The following is a 25,418-nucleotide window of genomic DNA, read 5'->3' as shown; positions in this document are numbered from 1 at the left end:
ACGTTAGGTATGAGCAACGTCGAGAGACTCGCGCTCAGACTGCGGGCCATAAGCATTGAGCCTTTCATCTCAGTGTCGCTCTGTCGGCGGGGAAGAGAGGTTGTGAACAGAGGAGCGCTTAAGTAGTCAATCAGCTCACAAGGCCAGGTAAGAGGAGGATGACTTTCATGTTATAGCTGTCCAAACTTTACAAAAAATATTCCCAATGGTCTTATTTACTTTTTACATTTGTTCACAAGTCATAATCAACAGGTCACAGGTTACGGTGTCTCAGGATGTCAAACCCACAGACCATCACCATGTTAGGTCATGAACATGTTTATCGTAGATTTAAATTAAAGGTGGACTTAAATTAATTAATTAGCAATCATTTTTTTTTAATTACAACTGTGCAATCTCGGTTAAGTTAGGTTACAATTACGTTTGGTTGTTAAATCATTACATGAAATAAACTGAATGGGGAGCTAATCTTCAGGTGATCCCATAAATCTTGTCTCCATCAGTCAAAGTAACGTCTTCACATATGAGGGTTGGTGACCACGGCCCTCCGCTCCCAACCGTTTCCGGGCTGTTTTAACCAATTCCCCGAAGTCTTGCATCTCTCTGGGGACCCGGTTTTTAATTTAATTCATCCATCCCGGTACATGAATTAAACGCAGTGAATCATCATGTGTAGACGTGATGGAGATGATGATGGTGAGTGGGGGGTGATAGTGGTGAGTGGGGAGGGATGGTGGTGAGTGGGGGATGGTGGTGAGTGGGGGGATGGTGGTGAGGGGATGGTGGTGGGGGGATGGTGGTGAGGAGGGGTGATGGTGGTAAGTGAGGGGGATGGTGGTTAGTGAGGGGGATGGTGGTAGTGAGGGGATGGTGGTGAGTGAGTGGGATGGTGGTAAGTGAGGGGTGGTGGTGAGTGAGTGGGATGGTGGTGAGTGGGGTTCATCTAAGCAGCATTCACCCTCATTATCTTTGACTATCATAAATATTTACACTATATTACACCCCTGAGTCATTTATTCCCCAGCTCCTCCCTAGCTCTTCCTAGCCCTCCCCAGCTCATCATTAGCCCTCCTCAGCGCCCCCCTAGCCCTCTCCAGCTCCCCCACAATCCATCACCCAACTCTCCTCCCTAACCTTCAATCAACCCAGCAACCAGTCTCCTCACATTCCTCACCATTTCCCTCCCGTCCTCTCACCATCTCCCACTACCTCTTTTTTTTTTTAGAGAGAGAGAAAGGAAAGGTGAATGAAGATTAAAGGTGGGGGAAGGAAGTTATAGTTCGGAAATTGAAGAAATTTAGGAGGAGGTAAGAGAGGGCGGGCTGACTGCCTAGCTAAGCTAATAGTGTGTTAGGGTTGTGTCATGGGTTAGTTATTGTCTGTCGGTACAGGCACTAGACATCCTACCCTGTCCCACATATGGGTGTTTTAAGGGCCTTATTTCATATTCCGCCGACCCTACTGGCGGGTGCTGGTCTGAGGAGGTTGTCTATTGTCTGGCCGTATAGATCGGGGGTGGTAATGGACCTTTTGAGATTTGGTAAATTTTTGGGAACCATGTATGGTTGTTGTCGCTATCTGGTGGGAGTCTTTGAAGGAGTTCTTGCTCTGATCGTTCTATCTTTTGCCAGATTCTCCTGACCAGGGTGTGCAGCTGCTGGTTGATGGGTTTTATTCTCAGGTCTCTATGTATCTCGGCTGTGGTTCTGGTGAAGGGATATCATTCACCTGTGACGAATCTTAGGGATTCATTTTGGACCACCTGTAATTTTAATATTTGAGAGGTGCTCATAGTATGAAGAGGTATTGCTGGGTAATTTAATAACGGTGCGATAAATGATGTCACCAGGCGGAGTTTTATTATCTCAGGAAGCGCTTTAAAGCGGTATAGTTTTCTCAGCTCTCTTCTTGCCTTTTCCTTCCTGGTGTGGACATGATGGGAGTAACCCGTCGTGGATATATGCAGGCCCAGGAGGGTGCCTCTGCTTTTGTATTCTATCTGGGCATTATTGGTTACTAATGGATGGGTTTTCCTTCTGCATAAGGGTATTACTGTGAATTTCGGGAGACTGGTTTGGATTTTCCATTGTTTTTCGTAATTATTTACCCTTTCTAATTCCCGCCTGGTGTTGTCGACCTGTAACGCTCGTGATTTTCCTTGATGTGTTGTTATTTGAGTGATGTCGTCTGCATACATAATATGTTCGTTACCTATTCTAGTGGGAGGCGGGGTGTCACTTGTAGATAATATATAGGGTGGGGGAGAGGACGCTCCCTTAAGGGACTCCGATCATGAGTGGGAAGGTCTCCTGTGTGTTGTCCTACCCCCAGTCTGGCATTTCTGCCGTCAAGAAAGTTGTCAAGCAACTTTTCAATGTTGGTGGGAAGTCCGAGTTGGAGGATCTTATATTTAGACCGCCATGCCAGACTCTCCCACCCCCCCACCCACAACCTCCTCCGTCCTCTCACCCCCACCCCACAGCCTCCTCCGTCCTCTCACCCCCCCCACCCACAACCTCCTCCATCCTCTCACCCCCCCACCCCACAACCTCCTCCCGTCCTCTCACCCCCCCACCCACAACCTCCTCCCGTCCTCTCACCCCACCCACAACCTCCTCCGTCCTCCTCACCCCCACCCACAACCTCCTCCGTCCTCTCACCCCCACCCACAACCTCCTCCCGTCCTCTCCCACCCCCCACCCACAACCTCCTCCCGTCCTCTCACCCCCCCCACAACCTCCTCCCCGTCCTCTCACCCACCCCCCTAACCTCCTCCCGTCCTCCCACCCCCCCACCCCAACCTCCTCCCGTCCTCTCACCCCCACCCACAACCTCCTCATCCTCCTACCCCCCCACCCCAACCTCCTCCCGTCCTCCTCACCCCACCCACAACCTCCTCCCGTCCTCCTCACCCCCACCCACAACCTCCTCCCGTCACTCTCACCCCCCCCACCCACAACCTCCTCCAATCCTCCTCACCCCCCCCCACCCAGCCTCCTCCCGTCCTCTCACCCCACCCACAACCTCCTCGTCCTCCTCACCCCCCCCCACCCACAACCTCCTCCCGTCCTCCTCCCCCACCCACAACCTCCTCCCGTCCTCTCACCCCCCACCACCCACAACCTCCTCCCGTCCTCTCCTCCCCCACCCACAGCCTCCTCCCGTGTCCTCTCCTCCCCCACCCCAACCTCCTCCCCGTCCTCTCACCCCCCCACCCACAACCTCCTCCCCGTCCTCTCACCCCCCACCCACAACCTCCCCCCGTCCTCTCACCCCCACCCCACAACCTCCTCCCGTCCTCTCACCCCACCCACAACCTCCCTCCCGTCCTCTCACCTCCCACCCCTGACTTCCTCCTCCCGTCCTCTCACCCCCCACCCACAACCTCCTCCCGTCCTCTCCTCCCCACCCCAACCTCCTCCCGTCCCTCCCACCCCACCCACAACCTCCTCCCGTCCTCTCACCCCCCCACCCAACCTCCTCCCGTCCTCTTCCCCCCCACCCACAACCTCCTCCGTCCTCTCCCCCCCCACCCACAACCTCCTCCCGTCTCTCCCCCCCACCCACAACCTCCTCCCGTCCTCTCACCCCCCCACCCACAACCTCCTCCCGTCCTCTCACCCCCCACCCCAGCCTCCTCCGTCCTCTCCCCCCACCCACAACCCCTCCTCCCGTCCCTCTCCCCTCCACCCACAACCTCCTCCGTCCTCCTCACCCCCACCCCTGGCCTCTCCCAATCCTCCCCCCCCCACCCACAACCTCCTCCCGTCCTCCCCCCACCCACAACCTCCTCCGTCCTCTCCCCCCCCCACCCACAACCTCCTCCCGTCCTCTCACCCCCCCACCCCCAACCACCTCCCGTCCCTCTCACCCCCCACCCCCAACCCCCTCCTCCCGTTCTCTCACCTCCCACCCCCCAACCTCCTCCATCCTCTCACCCCCCACCCACAACCTCCTCCCGTCCTCTCCTCCCCACCCCAACCTCCTCCCGTCCTCTCACCCCCACCCCAACCTCCTCCCGTCCTCTCACCCCCACCCCAACCTCCTCCCGTCCTCTTCCCCCCCACCCCCAACAACTCCCTCCAATCCTCTCCCCCCACCCACAGCCCTCCTCCCGTCTCCTCTCACCCCCCCCACCCACAACCTCCTCCCGTCCCTCTCACCCCCCACCCACAACATCCTCCCCGTCCTCTCTTACCCCCACCACAACCTCTCCGTCCTCTCCACACCCACAACCTCCTCCGTCCTCTCCCCTCACCCACAACCTCCTCCGTCCTCTCACCCCCCACCCACAACCTCCTCCCCGTCCTCTCCCCCCACCCACAACCTCCTCCCGTCCTCCCCCACCCACAACCTCCTCGTCCTCTCCCCCCCACCACAACCTCCTCCCGTCCTCCCTCTCCCCCACCTAACCTCCTCCCGTCCTCTCCCCCCACCCACAACCTCCTCCATCCTCCTCACCCCCCCACCCCTGACCTCCTCCCGTCCTCTCACCCCCCCACCCCTGCCTCCTCCCGTCCTCTCACCCCCCACCCACAACCTCCTCCCGTCCTCCACCCCACCACAACCTCCTCCCGTCCCTCTCACCCCACCCACAACCTCCCCGTCCTCTCCCCCCCCACCCCAACCTCCCGTCCTCTCACCCCCCCCACCCACAACCTCCTCCCGTCCTCCCCCCACCCACAACCTCCCCGTCCTCTCACCCCCACCTAACCTCCTCCGTCCTCTCACCCCCACCCCAACCTCCTCCCGTCCTCTCACCCCCCACCACAACCTCCTCCCGTCCTCCCCCCACCAACACCACCCACTACCTCCTCCGTCCTCCCCCCCCCACCAACACCACCACTACCTCCCGACGCCATGGCTAATTTGACTGGACGGCAGACCTTAATTCGATGAGGCAGCCAGACAAGGACGCATATTTTCCACCAGATTATAATGTGCCGAAGCTTGGTTCTAAAAGTATATGGTGTAACATGACATGCGCTAGATCGTATCGGTGATGCGTGTGAGATGATTTGAGAGCTGTTTAGTTGTTTCAGAGACTTAAAAGTGGAGAGATAGTTGAGACTGTGTGTGTGTGTGTGTGTGTGTGTGTGTGTATTAAGGGTGTGGCTGTGTGGGAGGGGGATATGAAGTGTGTGTGTGTGTGGTTTTTACAAAGGTTAATAGTGTGCATCATCTCACTGTACATTATAAGAGATCATTATGTCATCTCTGAGACTGGATCATCTGTCTCGGGGCAACAGGGACTTATATATCACGTTACATCCCGAGAGTGAAATTAGCTGAACGGATTAAGCGAGATGAAGTGTTGGTCTCACTTAAGTGTTACATCTCAAAACCTCGGTCGTAAGAGAATTCAGTCTCCTTTTACGCTTATGACTCTCCTCTATGTCGTGGTCGTATCTCATTCGGGTTGGGTACAGTTTCGAACAGGAGTGAGATAAAGGGGATGCTGACGAGGCTATTACTAAGCTGAGGCGAGAGTACAGGTTCTATAATGCTGCATGGACTGGGGGCGCGAGAATGGGTACACTTATGCTTCACCCTAAACAGCCCCCTTCCCTCCTGCCACCCCGCCCAGCCCTCCTCCCGTCTATTAACAAAAAAGACCCCTCCTCCCTTCCTCTCTCTACCTCCCCCCTCACGTCTATTAACAAAAAGACCCCCTCCTCCCCTTCCTCTCTCCCTCCCTCCCCTCCACGTCTATTAACAAAGAGCCCCCCCTCCTCCCTCCCTCCCTCCTCCTTCCCCCTACAATCACAAACTATTCTTACGTTCCATAAACCAATACAAGACAAGCGCACGTTCTCCTGTAACAGAGACTCATGAACGTGTGACTGTGAGTTGGAAGGAAGTGAGCAAGTGCCTGACGATAGTGATTGCTCATACTGACGCAGTTTTTATGGCGCACCTTCAGGTATGTTGGGTGTGGACTTGAGTTGGGCTGAGTAATATTTTTTGTTCCTGAGGTAAACCTTTTGCACATGATGATTTTAACTGAATACCTGTTTGCCTGTCTGTCTGTCTGTCTGTCTGTCTGTCTGTTTGTCTGCATGTCTGTGTCTCTGTCTGTCTCTCTGTCTACTAGAATAAGAACTAAACCTCTCTCTCTCTCTCTCTCTCTCTCTCTCTCTCTCTCTCTCTCTCTCTCTCTCAGTAGTTGACCCCCGCACCCTAATCTTCTGACCTTTGACATCCTTTTCCTAGAATTCACCCCCCACCCCCCCCACCTTCCCTTTGCTATCATTTATGAAACAAACAACAACGGCCACAATACACTGTCCTGATGCCCTTTGGTACCCCGCTTGTCACGGGTACAGCCTGAACCACAAAATGGGATAAAACTCTCCTTAATACCTAAGATCTTCGGGTACTTACATGCCAAATACTGTCAAATATTCAAGACTTTTGACCCCAACAGTACCATATGACGCTTTCTTGCCATTAGTCACCACACTCAGCTTGAGGTTATGAAAAAACCCTCCCCCGACTCCCGTATTCTTCGTTTAATTCTCCGCCCGTGTTAGCAGTCCTTTGCTATATATAGGTTGTTTCGTATTAGATGTTCTCAAGTACTTAACACACTATGCTAGTCACAACTCCCCGGCCTGTGATTATTCGTGCAAAGGCGATCTCCCTGTTCGAATATATAGGACTCATAGATTTAATTTTCCGGTCGCTAGGGACCTTTTTATACAAGTCTTTTTATATAAATTTTTCCCTCGGCGTCCACAGGAAAGAATACGAACAATCTCCCCTTGTCTGAGATAAAAAGATTTGACGCAGCACTGACGCACATTGAGTAAGTCCGAGGTTGGTATCACTCTGCCCCTGATTGTGTGCATCCCAGTGTAGAATCTAGGAAAAAGAAGTCACAGAAAAAGTAAGAGAAAAGGGCAAGAGAAAAAGTCACAGAAAAGAGTCACGGGAAAAAAGTCGCAGGAAAAAAGTCACAGAAAAAGGTAAGAGAAAAAGTCACAGAAAAGAGTCACGGGAAAAAAGTCGCAGGAAAAAAAGTGACAGAGCCTAACCAAACCTCTTAACCTAAACTAAACTAACTTAAGCTAAACTAACCTAACCTAACTTGTTTTATTACTTTAATTGTTAATGATATTTAAATAAAATATGATTTTTTTTCTTGTGACTTTATTTTCGTTCTGACCTTCACCTGTGTTCTCGCCCCCAACCTTGTCCAGTGTAAGATAGATGTGTGAATCCTGTATCCGTCATATGTGTGTGTGTGTGTGTGTGTGTGTGGAAGGAAGGGTGTATGTTTGTGAGGGAGGGATAGAGGGAGGGAGTGAGGGAAGGAAGGAAGGAAGGAAGGAAGGAAGGAAGAAAGGAAGGAAGGAAGGAAGGAAGGAAGGAAGGAAGGAAGGAAGGAAGGAAGGAAGGGAAGGGGGGAGGGAAGGGGTCAGGAACCTACCGACTTTAAACAGTGAGAGAGTGAGGGAGAGAAAGTTTATACCTGGCTGGACGTAAACCACACCACATTCAGTGACCACACAGACGCACACACACACACCTGCGTCGACGAGTCTTCCAACACACAGTCATTCTTTCCCTCACACCAAGACATTCATTACTTGATACACAAATACATAGAAAATATTAATGTTAACCTACTCGTGTTTGTGTGTTTGTGTGTGTAGTATTACTCAGCAACAGATGGTGGTGACGAAACCTGAAAAAAACAAAGCATATTTGACGTGGAAAGAGAAGATGTTGTGATGTGAAACAGATGGAACAAGAGGCCTTTAGTGTTGTGATGTTGTACTAGTAGTTCGGCACACGTGTCAGTGAGTCAGTGGTTCGGGTCAATCAACAAGTGTGTCAACGATACCCTTCAAGACTTTCTCCCTTTGTGTTACTTAACTGAAGAAATAAGGTTTGTCAGCCTCTTTGTGTATATGTGTGTGTGTGTGTGTGTGTGTGTGTGTAATAATAATAATAATAATAATAATAATTAACGGTTTATTGAAAGAGCTTGGCAGCCAGAAGGCTGAAAATATACAGTTACATATTTGGGGAATGGGTTACGAATTACAAATAATATACAAGTAACATAAGTGATACAAATAAGACATATAGTAACTTAGATGGGGATCAGCTCAAACTACAGTTCATTTCAACATAGTGACAGTGTAAGGAGCAGTGTTTACCGGGAGTGAATACACTGATTTATTACAAGTTATTGATAATTTTTACAATGGTTGGGACTGGGCTGTTCTTATAGCGATCAGTTCGTGCACGTATGGGCTGGATGCGGTTGTGGTGTCGAACAGCAATTCTCGGACAAGGGATCTCAGGTGGTAGTAGGAGCCGGTGTCGGGGATGGTGTAGAAGCTTCTTACCAAATTTGCAGATGAGGTCGTGGTGATGGTCAGTGAGAGTCGAAAGAGTCAGTGTGTTGAGCGCTTCTTGATATGTGGAGTAGGAAGGGGAGAGAATAATCTTGCATGCCCTCTTTGCACTTTTCTAGAGTGTTTCGTTTGTGTGTGGCATTTAGGGAGGAAGACCGAATGGGGGAGGCATAAATGACTTGGGAAATATGAATGTTGTGTAAACACTGAGGAGCTCGTGTGCAGGAACTCCGAGGACGGAGTCGGCGGAGGGAGGTGGGGGGCTCTTGGAGAGTTGACAACTTCACTGACGTGTGGTTTTCCAATTTAGTTTGTTGTCTATGGTGACGCCGAGGAGCTTCGTGGAATCTACAACCTGGAGTGTGTTCCGGACCTAGAGTAATGGAGGAGGTAGGGACAATGTCGGAGGAGAGGTTGATGTGCATGTAACCATGAAGATGTGGTATGGTTGATGGTGACATGGTTGTTGGTGGCCCAGTTTTGGAGACTGTTCAATAAATCCTGAAGGGCGGTATAGTTGGGAGCAGAATTGTTGACGCTGATCCCAATGGTGGAGTCGTCGACATATTTCCAGCGAGCAGGGGTTTCTCTTAGGGCATCATTGATGAGCATAAGGAAGCAGAGTGGTCCCATCTTAATAATTATAATAATAATAATAATAATAATTGACGGTTTATTGAAAAAGTTCTGCAGCCCGAAGGCTGAAAATATACATTGGACATAAATGACTTATTACATACATTGGTGGTTTAACAAAAGCCTTCGTTAGAGAAAGGTAAAGGAACATACAGTGAACAAACAGATTAATGTAGGTGTTGAACAGCAAAAACGTAGTGTAGTAACTCCCTCCCAGATGGTGTTAGGAGGGACCTCACGTGGTGTAGTAGTTCCCTCACAGATATGGTGTTATGAGAGACCTCCACGTGGTGTAGTAATTCCCTCACAGATGGTGTGTGTGTGTGTGTGTGTGTGTGTGTGTGTGTGTGCGTGTGTGTGTGTGTGTGTGTGTGTGTGTGTGTGTGTGTGTGTGTGTGCGTGCATGCGTGTGCGTGTGTGTGTGTGTGTGTGTGTGTGTGTGTGTGCGTGCGTGCGTGCGTGCGATATGCGATGCGTGTGTGTGTGTGTGTGTGTGTGTGTGTGTGTGTGTGTGTGTGTGTGTGTGTGTGTGTGTGTGTGTGTGTGTCGCCCACTCACTATAGCGACCTTGAGTGCCACACATTCCTTTACACACCCTTCTAGTTAGTTGATTGTGCCTCATACATCATTCATTATACACACTTGCCAAGTATATTTACCATACACCTTATAAGGCTACCATGTTTATTTTATTAATACGTCCTATACAACTGTACCATACACATCTACTATACTCTCTTACCACGCTTCTTCGTTGTTATTACAGATCTAAGTCAGGTTGGGAGAATACTGATCCTGATGAAATTACTTTAATGCGCTTATTACTACAAAGTGCTCTAGACAAACCAATATCCCTCGTATGAGCGGTTATAGTATACACCATGCACATACAACCACCATGTTGCTTCACCATACTGAATTTGATGCCCGTACACACACACACACACACATACACACACATACAGCTAGTTTATTGGGCACCTCCTTACATCTTGCACAAGGCAAAGCTCAACAACATCACAGCGCCCAACAGGAAAAACAATTCGTGTTTATGCTCGTCTTCTCAAAAACGAATGCTGGGAGAGTGTGACTGAGGGGGGCCAGTGGTTGTGTGAATTGAATATAGTGAAAGAAGGACAAGTGAACAGAAGTATATAGGTCGCCCCTGTACAAGTGTGTCTCTTTATAGCATAGCGTTTTAGGCATCTGATAATGTCAAGTGCCACCAGACCGTGTTTAACCACTTATGTACGGGGGCCTCTCTCTGTGCTGAATAAAATCGTCTAGCGTTAGCCAAATAAAATAATAAAAGTGGCATCCTGGTAGTGAAAGGATTAGGGGAGATAGTCTATTAGGGGAGAAAGTCTACTGACGGGGAAGTGGGTCGTGTTTTGGGTACGAGTGAGGTTTATATGTCCTTCTAGTGTGTTGCTTCAGTGGCAAGATGATCAACAGTCTGGGACAACAGATCGTATGTGTGTGATGGAACCTGAAGGAATTTGACAGGGATGTTGCGTGTTGTATCTACCCTGATGACGACAGTAAGGGTGTGTTGAGTGTGTTAAGTGTATTGAGTGTTGTTAAGTATATTGAGTGACAGGTAGGAGAAGGAGGGACTATGATGTACAGGGTGTCTCAGAAACATATATATATACAACTACCTTTTAGATGTTCATAGAGATCATGAAGACGACAAAATTTACTTTACCCCCCATCAACATTGTCCTCACTTGTGGCAGACCTCATACATCAACAAGTGAGGAAAATGTTGATGTAATAAAAACATTGAGAGACCCTTACTGTATAAAAACAAACAATGTATGATAAAGGATAATAACCAACGTGTTTACATTTTGAGTATAGTGAAGTTCTCATGTTGCAGCGCCGTCATGACTACAACAACAACAACACCTACAACAGCTACAACACCTACAACAGCTACAACAACAACTGCAACTAAAACAACAAGAAAATGAAAAGAAAAATAAGAATAGATGGCGTACGAGTAAGGAAAGAATGTTGATAATGGTTAGGAAACAAAAAAAAAAACAAGTGAAGAACGTAAATGGAGATTCATAACAAAAGGAGATGATGAAATGTAGGTGACGTAACTGTGAAATTGTCTGTCTGTCTGGCTGTCTGTCTGTCTGGCTGGCTGTCTGTCTGGCTGGCTGTCTGTCTGGCTGTCTGTCTGGTTGTTTTTCTGTCTGTTTGTCTCTGTCTGTCTGTCTGTCTGTCTGTCTAACTGACTCACTGACTGACACCAGAAAACATAAAGCATCTGACACTCTACCTTAATCTGTGTAGCTGGGATGGTGGTAGTTGTGGTGGTGGTTGGGATGGTGATAGTTGTGGTGGTGGTTGGGATGGTGGTAGTTGTGGTGGTGGTTGGGATGGTGGTAGTTGTGGTGGTGGTTGGGATGGTGATAGTTGTGGTGGTGGTTGGGATGGTGGTAGTTGTGGTGGTGGTTGGGATGGTGGTAGTTGTGGTGGTGGTTGGGATGGTGGTGGTGGCTTTGTTGGTGGTGGTTAGGATGGTGGTAATTGTGGTGGTGGTGGTGGCTTGGATGGTGGTAGTTTGGATAGTGTTGGTTGACATGGGGGTGGCCGGGATGGTGGTAGTTTTGGTGGTGGTAGTTGTGATGATGGTAGTTGTAGTGGCTTAGTGGTGGCTAGGATGGTGGTAATAGTGGTGATGGTTGTGATGATGGTAGTTATAGTGGCGTTAGTAGTAGTGGTGGCTAGGTATGATGTTAGCTTGAATGATGCTCACTATGATGGTGGTAGTTGTGATGCTGGCAGTGGTGGCTATAGAATGTTAGTAGTAGTGGTAGTGGTGGTGGGGGCAAGACTCATTTGAATGGACATAGTGTAGATCTCATGTCCATGTATGTATGTATGTATGTGAATGGGGGATGGTGATGATGTTGCTGGCCTTGATAGTGATGATGGGGGTGGTGAGGGGTGTATAATGCAGCACCAATGTAGATAATTCCTCCCACATGGCCATGGCGCACACACACACACCCACCCACACACACACACACACACACACACACACACACACACACACACACACACACACACACACCATCTCCAAGGCACTGTTGTGGGGCCGACAGGGTAGAGGGTATAATGGCGGATATCTTACATTCATATTGTAATCTAAAAGCACTTTGTTTTTTTTTCTCAACGTGTGTGTCCAGGTACAAACAAACAGACTGACTGACTGACTTGACTGACTTGACTGACATGTTGAATTTCTGTTAGGTTAGGTTAGGTTAGGTTAGGTTAGGTTAGGTTAAAGTAGATTAGGTAAGGTTAAATTAGGTTAGCTTTAGGGTAATTACTCCTCAGGTGAAAAAATCTAGGGAGGCTAGTCTTCAGGTGATCCACTAAGAGGTATACCTGGTCTGGTGAGGCAGCCAGAACCTTGGAAGAGGCTGGCCAGGGGAAAAAAATAATTCATGTTAATCTAAAGCCGAAATATCCACACGAGATTCTGGTAACCACACCACTACCTCACTACACCATTGCCAACACCACCACCACCACACCCCTAACACTACATTACTGTTACCACCACACCACCAACAACCATTATATCATAACCACCCTACTACCACTATCACGTCATCACCACCACCATACCACCATCACACCCCCAACACCACAACCACATCACCACACTACCACACCACCACCGCATCACCACCACCACACCACTTACTTAAACTTTCAAAGTAGTACAAACTGTATAAGCAAACCGTGTCACTTCCAAGAACCACTTCAGAAAAGATCTCCCTGCATTTATTAAGCCCCCCCCCCTCCTCCTCGTCATCTCCTTCCCTCTCCTCACTTCCCTCCTATTCCTCTCTTTTCTGTTGTCTTTCTTACTCTCTAGCCCCTCTTCCTCCTCCTCCTCTTTCATTTACGTCAACACCCCTTCACCTCCTCTTCTCTATAAGGTCCCTGCTCTTTTCTGCCCTCCCGCATTCTCCTTCTTTTTATTCGTTTATCGTCTCCACCATCCGCCATCTTTGTAAGAGAGACAGGCAGACAGAGAGACATTGAAAGACAGACAGAGACAAACAGACAGACAGCCAGAAAGAGAGACAGACAGAAATACAGAGAAAGAAATGAATACTTTTAGTTCAATCAGGCCTTGGCACGGTGGATGCGATCACTGTTCACTGCCACATTGGACAGAGGTTCATACACAAGAGGAGATAACAGGGTAGGTTAAATTCATCGGTGTTATATTATACTTGACGTCTAATCAATGATACACCACATGCAATCTTAGATATTGAGACAGGACGGGAATGAGACAGAAACAGAGAGACAGAGAGACAGAGAGACAGAGAGACAGAGAGATAATAAAAGGGTTCCCAAGTTATTTATGGCTTATCTGTCTTGGGTGTGTTTAGTTCTTGTTGCTGACAGCGTCCATCACAACCACCCACGATGGTTGTAGTTGTGTTTGTTTGTAGTTGTTGGGATTGCCTTTCTTCCTCCGTCATCTCCTTCCTCTCTTCCTTCTCTATTGCAGTATTGCACTGCCTCTTTCGCCTTCTCCTCCTCCTCCTTCTTCCTCCTTCTCCTCGTCCTCCTCTTATTTCTCCTTCTCTCCTCCTCCTCTACACAATCTCTCTGTTATAAAATATTACAACAAACAACAGACCCACCGCACGTTGTTGTTGTTGTGATCGTCAACCAATCAACGTCATTATCGTCGATCAACGTCATTGTCGTCAACCAATCAACGTCGTTATCATCATTATCATCAACCAATCAACGTCGTTATCATCATTATCGTCAACCAATCGTCATCGTGGGCACCAAATATCCCCACATGTGTTGTAAGTTGACGACATCACAGCCAAGAGGAGGAGGAGGAGGAGGAGAAGGGGGAAGAGGTGCAGTACGAGGAGGAGGAGAAAGGGGAATACGAGGAAAAGGCGGAGGAGGAGGTCAGAAGGGGGAAAGGAAAGGAGGAGTTCGAGTAGTACGAGGAAGAGAAGGAGGAGTTCGAGGAAAAGGGGGAGGATGAGAACAAGGCGGAGGAGGAGGAGGAGGAGTACGAGGAGAAGGAGGAGGAAGAGGACATCAAGGAGGAGATGCGTCAAAGCTCAAGTGTTAGTTTACCCGCTATGATTCACCACCGCCTTCTGGCATCGCCAAGAACTGGTTAATGCTTTCAACGCGCTAAATAAAATAGACCAATAAGAATAGGAAAATAAGAAAGCAATAATAATAAGAAATGAATAAGAATAATAAAATAAGAAAGGACTAAAAATAATAACAGCAAAAAATAATAATAATAATAATAATGTACTCGCGACTTACGAGATGCAACGTGACCAAGCGAGATGAATTAAGTTAACCTAACATTAAATTCTAATTCCTAACATCATGAATGACATGAATAAGCACAGATTAATATTAAGATAGATTTATAATTAAGAAAATCCCTTAAGACAATTTCCTATTCTTTAAAGTGTCTTGTGAGTTGATCTGGAGAGTGTTTACAGTTCGGGGTCGGTTATACAAACAAACTGGATAAACTCAAAGAAAGATAGGAACCGCAAGTGGCATCATTATCTTACGTATCTCAGCGTGGTCTTATTAATTCTGGTATCCACATGCTCTTATTGTCATATTTGTTTGAATTATATATCGACTATAATCTATAGCTAGTGTAATAATCTTTTTATCATAGTTATAGCGACACTTTTCTCGGTTTTCTATAATTGGAAGTTTGTAAATATTTGTATGGCTGTTTTCATTATTGTCCTTGCAATAACTAATAACCTGTATGGTTGCATATGTTTCAGAAGTCTTAATTATATCAATAACAATAACAACTATCCATATTATTGACCAAAACAACAAGTGTAGAAATTGTAAATGCTTCAAATACACAAAACTGGCTGACGACATCAAATTTCCTCACTGGATAAAAAAATCTTCATAATCAAATAAACACGAGACAACATTTAATTGTCTCATTAAAAATTATATGAACATGTAATTACAAGCATAAAGCAAAAAACGTGTTAGGAAGAACTTGTTTTGTGACTGTGTAAAGTATCTTGCTTGCATAAATGTTCAAATCAGTGACTTCTAAGTGTTAGTCTGATCATTAACTCCTCATCAAAATCAGCAGCTGTGTGTGTGTGTGTGTGTGTGTGTGTGTAGGACAGTGAGGTCTTTCTTCGCGTGACACACACACACACACACACACACACACTATCCTACCACAGCACAGCCGTCAACAACACCCCTTCCTCCTGACCAATATCCCTCCTCCTGCAAACAGGCTTGGCATTTGACTTATTAGGGACTTGCCATAAGCAGATGTATTATATCGGGAATTCTCCTTAACACACTCATCCTGTCACTATATGTAACTTGTCGATGAAATCCATGGTCCTTCAGGCGATTACGCCCTACAATGCATGAGTATAGGCAAGCATGAACTCTGCATGCTTCCCTGCTGGGCGCTGTAAACGCTTTTTGCGCTAGGCCTTGCACAGGATGCAGGGGAGTGCCCAATAAACTAGCCCCCTCGCATGGCAATTAAACACACACACACACACACACACACACACACACACACACACACACATCGTCAGACCAGTCCAGACTAGGGGCAGGGGAAGAGGGTCGAGTATAATATTGGTGATGTATATATATTCAATTGTTCTAATACCATCGGGTAAAATTTGTAAATGATAACAAAATAACAATACTGAGAATGATGGACATGTTAAAGATTACTACGATAAGATAAATATTTCAGAACAACAACAACAACAACAACAACAACACAACCACCACCACCACCACCACCACTAATAATAATAATAATAATAATAATAATAATAATAATAATAATAATAATAAACAGTTTATCACATACAACACACACACAGGTAACACCTCACAAACATCTCCGAACAAGAAACACAAAACAAGGGCGAAAAACTTGTCATACTGCAACACACGTGATCAACCAGCCAGGAGTACCTCAGATCTTCCTTACCAACACGAATAGCACACTGATCCCCTCAATATATTAATTAACCTCTATGTATGTTGTAGTGTGGGTGTTGTATGTTGTAGTGTGGGTGTTGTATCTTGTAGTGTGGGTGTTGTATCTTGTAGTGTGTGTGTGTTGTATGTTGTAGTGTGTGTGTTGTATGTTGTATTGTGTGTGTTGTATGTTGTATTGTGTGTTTGTTGTATGTTGTAGTGTGTTGTATGTTGTTGTTGTTGTGTGTGTGTTGTATATTGATGTTGCTGTTATTGTTGTTTTTGTTGTTTTTGTTGTTGTTGTTATTGTGCGTGTTAGTTCTGTGCTTCAGTAGGTATAGGATGGTGACCAAACTGGTACAGATAATAATTCATCACAGATTCAGCGAAGATTCATTATTAAATCTATAACGCCCAATGTTGTGACTATATTATGACTACAAGTTAAAAAATATATATAACTAGAAAAGTAATCATCGTACATCAACATTATGTCGTACACAACGTACAGACGAAGATGAGTTGACAATATTATTAATATTATACAAATGTTTCTCCCCCAGGGTACAAGACTTCTACTCAGTCATTCATCAAGCAGTGTGTGTGTGTCGTGAGCAAAGGCAAAGATGTATCTTAAGAGGTGGGTGGGCGTGGTGATGATGGCTGTGTCTCTCTCCGGGTGGACGGCAGGGCAGAATTCACCTCTCTACTTGCCGCGCTGCTGCCCTATAAATTTCTCTATCTCTACTCTCGCTGCTAACGACACATGCCTCCACACACCCACCATTGAGTTCGCCCCTCCAGTCATCATTAACACGACTACGATAATTCCTGCCATGAACATAGCAAACGATGAGGGGACTGATCTACCTTGTGACAGTTACAAGTATGTCCAAATTAATGACAAGGATACTTTTATGATGCTGATGAAAAACGATGTAATTAAGCTCTTCTGGTTCCCACCAAACGGCCACTCATACCAGATGACCGAGAACTACTGTGTGGGTACAATGGCCAGCGAGTCCCCTCAGCCTGTGTACGTGGCCAAGGTCTGCTATGAGGATCCCGTCATTCAGATGAAGAAAGACATCCAAGCCTGCAGCAAAACCACTTGTGTACGAAAATGTTGCCCACCTGGAGAACATATATGGAATAGAATGTACTGTACTCCAACAGATAACAGTACAGACTGGCAACAGAGATTTCCAGCAACAGTTTCTCCCAAGGTCCACATGGTATATGGCTACCCCGTGTGTGAGAAATTCCTGATATACAAACACGACCAATACACCCTGATGGAGACGGGAGAAGTCTTGGCCACGGAGGTGTTCTCCCAGGAGGAATACTGCATCGAGAACAACCAGGACCTAGCGACCGAGCAGGTGGAACAGATAGCGAATATATGCTATAAGGAGTCACTCGTGTGGGAATGCCCGTGGAAGGAAGAAATCTTGATACCCGTGTTGATGAGTCTGTCGTGTATCTGCCTCGCCTTCACCTGGATCGTATACATAGTCGTGCCGGAGCTCAGGAAACGGAACACTGATCGCTGTCTCCTCTCCCTCATCAGCACCATGATCGCCGCCTTCATCACCATCATGGTTAACAAATCCAGTCGTGAAGTCTTCTCCGGTGTACAATGTACCATCACAGGTGAATATTCAAACTCCTCAGAGTATTACAGGTAGATATCAAACCTTTCACAGTATTACAGGTGAATATTCAACCCCACCAGAGTATCACAAGTAGATATTAAACCCCTTCAGAGTATTACAGGTGAATATCCAACTCCTTCAGAGTATCACAAATAGATATTAAACCTTTTCAGCTAATGCCAATTTTGTCCCGGCTCCTAGGACTGACCTGTTCATCTACTTTCACACCTTATCTATCAATCTACCACAGATCCTTATCCAGTATACTAATCTACCACCCTTCTCTACCGGTCTACTCACCTGCCTAATCTACTGTACTCATCTACTCATTACAGCCCTGATAATGCTGATGACTGTGCTGGCCATTTTCTTCTGGCTAAATGTCATGAGTTACCACATCTACTCACGAGTCTGGTGAGTAACTTGAGGGGTTATGAGTATTATGAGTTACCTGAGGGATTTATGAGTAATATGAGTTAGTTGAGGGATTTATGAGTATTATGAGTTAGCCACACATCCACAACATTGTTAAGCTGCCTCCCGAAAGCTGGGAATGCTGTACAGATGCTGTAGCTACTTCACTCCTGAGCAGTTGCTTCAAGTTTATGAGGGATTCATTCGTCCTAACTTGGAGTACTGCTCTCATATCTTGGGTGGTTCTTCTTCTGTCCAACTGTTAGAAAGGGTGGAATCAAAGGCATTTTGTCTTATCAACTCTCCTCCTTTAGTTGATAATCTTTCTTCCCATTCTCTTCGCCGCAATGTTGCTTCACTCTCTCTCTTTTACAGGTACTTTAACGGGCAATGTTCGGTGGATTTGGCATCCTGTGTACCGCCGGCAAGGCCGTGGGCTCGTAACACTCGTCTTGCCAGCGGTGCCTACCTTTTCTCTGTGGATGTCGGTCACACTAGAATAACCCGTTATAGTACATCCTTCTTTCCTCACACAGCCAAACTGTGGAATGCTCTGCCTTCTTCTGTGTTTCCATACTCATACAATCTGCCTCACTTCAAAAAGATGGTTTTCCGGCATCTTCGTGATGTAGATTAATATAATCTATCCTTTCTATTTTCAATTTCTTTTACTCTTATTCCCCCGTTTGTCGGTCGATGACCTGTACCCGTGTGGGCTATTCCCCGTAAAAAAAATTATATATATATATATATATATATAATAATAATAATAATGAAATAAATGGGGGATTTATGAGCTAATTGAGTAATATTTATGCTTTTAATTTTCCTTTTCGGTGTTCTTGACGATGGCGGGTGATGGCGGCTGTGGTGGGTGATGTTGGCGGCCCTCAGTTCACCATGCAGCGATCACCGAGAGGGTAACCGGGTGTTCCTGCTGTACAGTCTCTATGCATGGGGCTGTCCCTTCCTCGTCACGCTGGTTGCCTTCATCATAGACCTCACTCAAGTCGATTTCATCCGTCCCAAGTTTGAGTTACCTAATTGTTGGTTTTCGGGTAAGAACACATACATAATACATGATACATATACAGAAACACATACATCTAACATGATGGTATATCTAACAAATGGTATATCTAACATGATGGTATATCTAACATGATGGTATATCTAACATGATGGTATATCTAACATGATGGTATATCTAACATGATGGTATATCTAACATGATGGTATATCTAACATGATGGTATATCTAACATGATGGTATATCTAACATGATGGTATATCTAACTTGATGGTATAACTAACCTGATGACATAAGCAAGTTTGCGGATGACACCAAAATAGGGCGGCAAATTAATTCAGGGCAGGATGCAAATGCATTACAGGAGGATCTAAATAAACTGCAGGGGTGGTCTGAAAAATGGCAAATGAAATTCAACACCAGCAAATGCAGCGTACTTAATATTGGAAGAACAAATACTGTCAATGTATACAGCCTTAACATCAACCTAGAGAAGTCGACTTGTGAAAGAGACCTAGGGGTACTTGTAAGCCCGGACCTACGGCCTAGAAAACAGTGCGTTAATGTTCGAAATAAGGCAAACAGAGTATTGGGTTTTATATCTAGAAGTGTAAGTAGCAAGAGTGCAGAGGTCTTATTGCAACTATATCTTGCGCTTGTTAGGCCGCACCTCGATTATGCGGTTCAGTTCTGGTGCCCCTATTATAGAATGGATATAAATTCACTAGAGTCGGTGCAGGGAAGAATGACAAAAATGATTCCGGGACTTAGAAACCTTCCATATCAGGATAGGTTAAAGAAACTAAACTTGCATTCCCTAGAAAGACAAAGAGTGCGGGGAGATATGATAGAAGTATTTAAGTGGGTGAAAGGAATCAATAAAGAGGATATAGATAAAGTTCTTATAATATCCGAGCAGGATAGGACTCGAAGCAACAGATTCAAGTTGGATAAGTTTAGGTTTAGGAGGGAGATAGGAAAAAACTGGTTCACAAATAGGGTGGTGGACGAGTGGAACAAGCTTAGCAACTTTGTAGTAAGTGCGGGATCTCTGGAAAGTTTCAAAAGGAGGCTGGATAGATTCATGGATGCTAGAGAGTGGTAGTAACTCTCGACAGGAGCTACCATGCACAGGCCAACCGGCCTATTGCAGACTCCTTATTTTCTTATGTTCTTATGTTCTAACATGATGGTATAACTAACCTGATGACTAAATATTATCTAACATGATGGTATATCTAACACGATGATATATATCTAACATGAACATGATGACAACCCCCCCCCCCCCACAGACGAACACTCGAGATGGCTTTACCAATATGGCATTATGCTGGTTCTCCTGATCATTAACTTAGCGTTCTTCGTGAGGTCTGTTGTAATCTTAGTACGCAGACAGAGGTACAAGCTGGGATCTGACAGTAATAAACATACTTTGAGGTAAGATGGTGGTCATCCCTCGGAGGTAAAAATTTTATACTAATGGTTCATGATAAATATTTGGGGAGGAACACTTCATAAAATACAGATGGGTAGGGTTTTTGGTTTTGTTTATTAAGTTGTCAGATGATGTTAGTTGTCATATGATGATGTTAGTTGCCATATGATGATGTTAGTTGCCATATGATGATGTTAGTTGCCATATAATGCTAGTTGCCAGATAACGTTCTGTCTTGCCAGATGATGCAATGATGTTATTGTTTGGTTGACAGCGCCTGGTTGTACGCTAAGTTGTTCATCGTCATTGGTGGAGTGTGGATCACGGAGGTCATCGCCTGGCAGACTATGAACCATTGCAGCGTCTTGTAAGTAATCCATGTCAGCTCTGAGCCCCTGTACAGAGAGAGAGAGAGAGAGAGAGAGAGAGAGAGAGAGAGAGAGAGAGAGAGAGAGAGAGAGAGAGAGAGAGAGAGAGAGCTATCAGTACAACACCATCTCTCTATTACAGAACCACCATCCTAGACTCTATCAACAGCCTACAGGGTGTCTACATCTTCCTCGTCGCTATCTGCTTCAGGAGGGACCTCAAGGTAAGGTTGTGTAAGGGGTAGAGGGAGTGAGATGTCCCAGGAATAATGGGCAATGGTGTCCAGGGGCAGTGATGACTGTTCTAGGGTAGTGGTGTCCTAGGCCAGTGACGTTCATGGAGGAGAAGTGTAAGGTGTTGAGAGAGAAACTGTGGTGGGAGAGGAAGATAAGGGAGCCTGTGATGCCAGCGTCTTGACGTACACGTCTGAGAAACAGTGACTCACAATAAAAGAAGGCAGTGAACAGTGTAAGTACTTTAAGTAAAATGTTGAGGTCAATAAGAGGGTAGGGATGATGTTTGGATACTGTTAAGGTGCATCTATACAAAGAACTGCTGCAGGAAAAAGATTCTTCATCTTACGCCCTTATAGACTTAGAAGATAATGAACCGATTCATCTTGATGGATGTAGTGTGATATGTGAGGCAAGCATCTAACAGTGACTCTATGTTCGGCTTTAAGATAAGTCATCATTCACGGCTATCAATTTCTCTCTCTCTCTCTCTCTCTCTCTCTCTCTCAGCTAGTAGTCATGATCACTCACCCTCCCTCATCTCTCATAGGTGTTTCACTGTGGCTGGCCTTACCTGCTCACAGCAGTGGAGGGGAAATCTACGTCTGACCAAGGTGGGGATGTCACCGAGATTATGAACAAAGTTTCGTAAGGACTGAACACCGAGGAACCTTTTCGAACACTCCCTAAGGATAACTGGCGTCAGGAGGGCGAAGAAAACAACTCGTCACAGGACTTCAGTGACCCAGGGTAGGGTAGTGTGTCCGGGATGAACCAGCAAAGTTAGAGCTGATGTTGATAGAGATATAGAACACATTTACCAGTGTCCATGGGTGAGCAAACCACAGTAGGATGTTTAAGAGAAGTATATCGATGATCACCACAACACGACCAAACACTGGCACTGCTTTCTCTCTACAAATATTTACCATGACAGGTAGCGTTAGGGTGTTTAATCTTGATATAAAATAACCTAATGTGGCAGAAATTCGTTTTAACGTCCCCTTCCTTTCACACAGGGAAATATTTTTCTGGAGTATTTTGGTGTGATGTTTAAATCTGACCCTAATATTCTTTGGAAAATCCCCATCTATGAGGAAATTTCAAGGTGACATAGATTTAGCCAACCAAGGAAATCTACCTAACTTTACCTAATTTCCTAGCCCGGGGGCGCCGCTCCTCAGACCTCATGCCATATTAAACAGCAGTACTTCTTTTGATATGTGCTACCAATGAAAGAAACTTTGTTGAAGCGTCATGGTGTAATTTTAAGTTTTTAGTGGACGTGAGAGTACACTCGGACTGAGCGGGTCAGTTGTAAACAGACAACACACGGCGACTCAGCAGATTTTCCGAGGAATATTTACGGTATGCAATTCAACTTTCGGCATTACCTCCAAAATAATGACTCACCAAGAATGTTGAAAGGCAACGTAACCTACACCTGTATATCTAAAGTCCAAATAGCAAAATATTAACTCTCTATTTAAACTGGTGGGGACGTTGTAACGAATCTTAACTCCCAATATGTCTAATCTTCAGGTAATCCAAAATGACCAGTTCCTTGAGAGATGAGTGAGAAAGATACAGTAGGCTTATAAAATTAAGAGTCAACGTATAGATATGTGAGCTATCCCATAAACTACTCCGTTTTCTATAAGTGCATATCTAGGCACCTTCAGAAAACGAAGTATTTTATGGCGTGGGTAACTATTATAGATATTTACCTAATGGGCACACACTAGCGGTTACCATGCCGAGGGAAGGAAGCCAATGGCCTGTGTAGGATCCCTCCATTCTTCTTGATAGTTTTCCCAAGGACTATTTTGAGACCCAATATTGTTCTTGAATCCTCAGCTTGGGCTGGTAGACCGTTCCATAGGTCTACCAGCTTTCAGCATGATTTGGCGAGCTTGTAGTTAGTTATATGTCAAGTCCCCTTGTGTTGACGGTGCGTGACATCACAAGGAAGTGACCCGGGTTCACGTTTCCCATCATTTTCAAGATATTTAATGTTTCGGTGAGATCTGCCCTATTGTGCATTGCCTGAAGGTTTATTCGTCCCAAGGCCCTCAATCTACTTGGACAACCGAGATGACATAGTTCGGAATCATCTTAGTCGCTCTTTGTTGCACCTTTTTTTATGAACGTTAGGTCTTTTGATGAGCAAAACTGAAGGTACGAGTTCCAGGATAAAACAGAAACTGAGATGGAGAAATAAAATTAAAAGCTGTGGTCCCGGAGATATACAAACTCTGGGAGGATTGGCAAACATAGCCCCAAAAATGTTAAGAGTGGAGGGCCGTGGTGGCCAACCCTCAGACACGAAATTGGATCTGGACTAGTTAATTGATAGAACGTAAATATGATACTTCCAAGACTTCTTCACACAAGCCAGGAGATATTTGCATCCATATAACAGCTGAAGGATCACCAAAGATTAGACCCCAGTCTATTTCACCTTGAGATTAACCACCCAAACGCTAACCCAACAAAACATAACTTAATCTAACCTAACGTAGCCTAATGTAATCTAAATTAATCTACTCTAACCTAACCTAACCCAACCCTACTAGAAGCGTTAGGTTGGGTTAATCTTCAAGTGAGCCTAGTTTGATGTAGCTAAATCTATTGAACTAACACATAAACTATCTTACTGGTGCATGGATGAATGAGGGTCTGGTTGACTGACTGAGTGAAAAGGCAGACAATAATGGGATCCAAAGTCTTGATTTAAACATAACCTAAATAAGAAAAACGAGAATAGAATAGTCACCCCCCTAAATATAATACATTTATTTTCATTTTCTTTTACTGGCCAACTTGCTTAATAGGATAGGATTCATGCAACAGGAACTGGGTTCATGCAGGGGGTGTTAGGGTCATACATAGGGGGTATTAGGGGTCATACATGGGGGGCTGGGGTCTTACATGGGGCGCTGGGGTCCTACATGGAGGGCTGGGGTCCTACATGGAGGGCTGGGGTCTTACATGAGGCGCTGGGGTCATACATGGGGGCGCTACTTAACATATTATCAGTAAGATATGACGCACAATATAACCAACTAATTTTTAACTTCAAATTATATATATTTTCTTAAATATATAGTAGTCGTAGATATAGCAGTATATTTTTTATATTATTTTCAGCACACAGAAGTATATATAATAGTGATATATCTTATACACGAGTGTATTGTAAACCATCCATTATTATTATATACTGTAACCGTGTATACTATATTATTATGTACCATGTAAACCACGGCAATATAGTCTGTAAACTGTAAACCACAACATATGCTGTAAATTGTAAACCACGGCAATACGAGTATATTCTATAAATTGTAAAACACGACAATATATTTTGTAAATTGTAAGCCATGGCAATATATGCTGTACCCTGTAAACCACGACAATATATGCTGTAAACCGTAAACCACAACGATATATTCTGTACTCTATAAACCATAATATATGCTGTAAACTGTAAACCATTTTACAATTGTTATTAAAGCAATAACACACTGCCTTTACATATATTGATTACAATTGTTAACTACATATTAACCACAGTAAATATGTGTTAATTAGAAGAGATGAAGATTAATTACCTGTGTTTATATGTTTAGAATGGTGATTAAATATATTATTTTATATGTTAATAAGTGTGTTAATGTGTGTGTTAATGTGTGTATATAAGTAAAGTTGGGGAGTAATTCTTGTGCCATATTGTGTAAAGTTAATAGTGTGTTTGATAGCAGTGACTTACTTAACTGTGTGTGTGTGTGTCTGTGTGTGTCTGTGTGCGTGTGTGTGCATCTGTGCGTCTGTTTGCATGTGTATGTGTGTGGCCAAAAACTTATAAATTTATATATTAATCAACAAACTATATTTTATTTTATATATCGATTAATAAACACTAGTATAGTTTATATCATTATATGCCTATAAACTATATTATCACAGCTTATATATAAAAATGTTATTGTGAGCACGTATTAGACAAGGGAGCCAGCCAGTACAACTCCCTGCTAACATCTCGCAACGCTTGATAACGCTGCCAGACGTAGCAATACATCAAGTGCGTAATAATCTAAGCCAAGCAACGGGAAACAATAACTTAAGTGCTTAATTATCATACTGTACACTACACATACGCAGTTATGCACGTATACACACATACTGTATATACACCACATACACACATATTCATACACATATACTGTACACTAC

The 25,418-nt window shown here is 45.1% G+C and overlaps 1 protein-coding gene across 3 annotated transcripts; it reads left to right on the top strand.

The window, feature by feature from the left end:
• Positions 1 to 25,115, top strand: LOC121865456 (probable G-protein coupled receptor Mth-like 4). 3 transcript variants are annotated; one of them, XM_042364897.1, is made up of 9 exons: positions 45 to 147; positions 5,826 to 5,923; positions 16,607 to 17,696; positions 18,034 to 18,112; positions 19,007 to 19,170; positions 20,438 to 20,582; positions 20,855 to 20,947; positions 21,091 to 21,172; positions 21,733 to 25,115. In XM_042364897.1, the coding sequence occupies exons 3-9, from the start codon at positions 16,670 to 16,672 to the stop codon at positions 21,832 to 21,834; spliced, it is 1,692 nt and encodes a 563-aa protein (XP_042220831.1). In that variant the 5' UTR covers positions 45 to 147; positions 5,826 to 5,923; positions 16,607 to 16,669; the 3' UTR covers positions 21,835 to 25,115. The 3 variants fall into 3 exon arrangements, with proteins under 3 accessions (XP_042220830.1, XP_042220831.1, XP_042220832.1); XM_042364896.1 differs by lacking the exon at positions 5,826 to 5,923 and having other exon boundaries at positions 1 to 147; XM_042364898.1 differs by lacking the exons at positions 45 to 147; positions 5,826 to 5,923 and adding an exon at positions 10,918 to 11,103.
• Positions 25,116 to 25,418: the final 303 nt, after the last annotated feature.

The sequence above is a fragment of the Homarus americanus genome, unplaced genomic scaffold (assembly GCF_018991925.1).
Source record: "Homarus americanus isolate GMGI-L3 unplaced genomic scaffold, GMGI_Hamer_2.0 scaffold25483, whole genome shotgun sequence".
In the NCBI taxonomy this organism is placed as follows: domain Eukaryota; kingdom Metazoa; phylum Arthropoda; class Malacostraca; order Decapoda; family Nephropidae; genus Homarus; species Homarus americanus.
Note: the sequence above shows the minus strand (reverse complement) of the source record. Positions and strands in the feature narration are given on the sequence as shown.

Excerpts from the sequence above, each read along its gene's own strand:
- LOC121865456 (XM_042364896.1), top strand. The coding sequence starts at position 16,670 with ATGTATCTTAAGAGGTGGGTGGGCGTGGTGATGATGGCTGTGTCTCTC. Across the intron at positions 20,583-20,854 it reads AGTAATAAACATACTTTGAG|CGCCTGGTTGTACGCTAAGT; the intron begins GTAAGATGGTGG and ends TTTGGTTGACAG. Across the intron at positions 20,948-21,090 it reads ATGAACCATTGCAGCGTCTT|AACCACCATCCTAGACTCTA; the intron begins GTAAGTAATCCA and ends TCTCTATTACAG.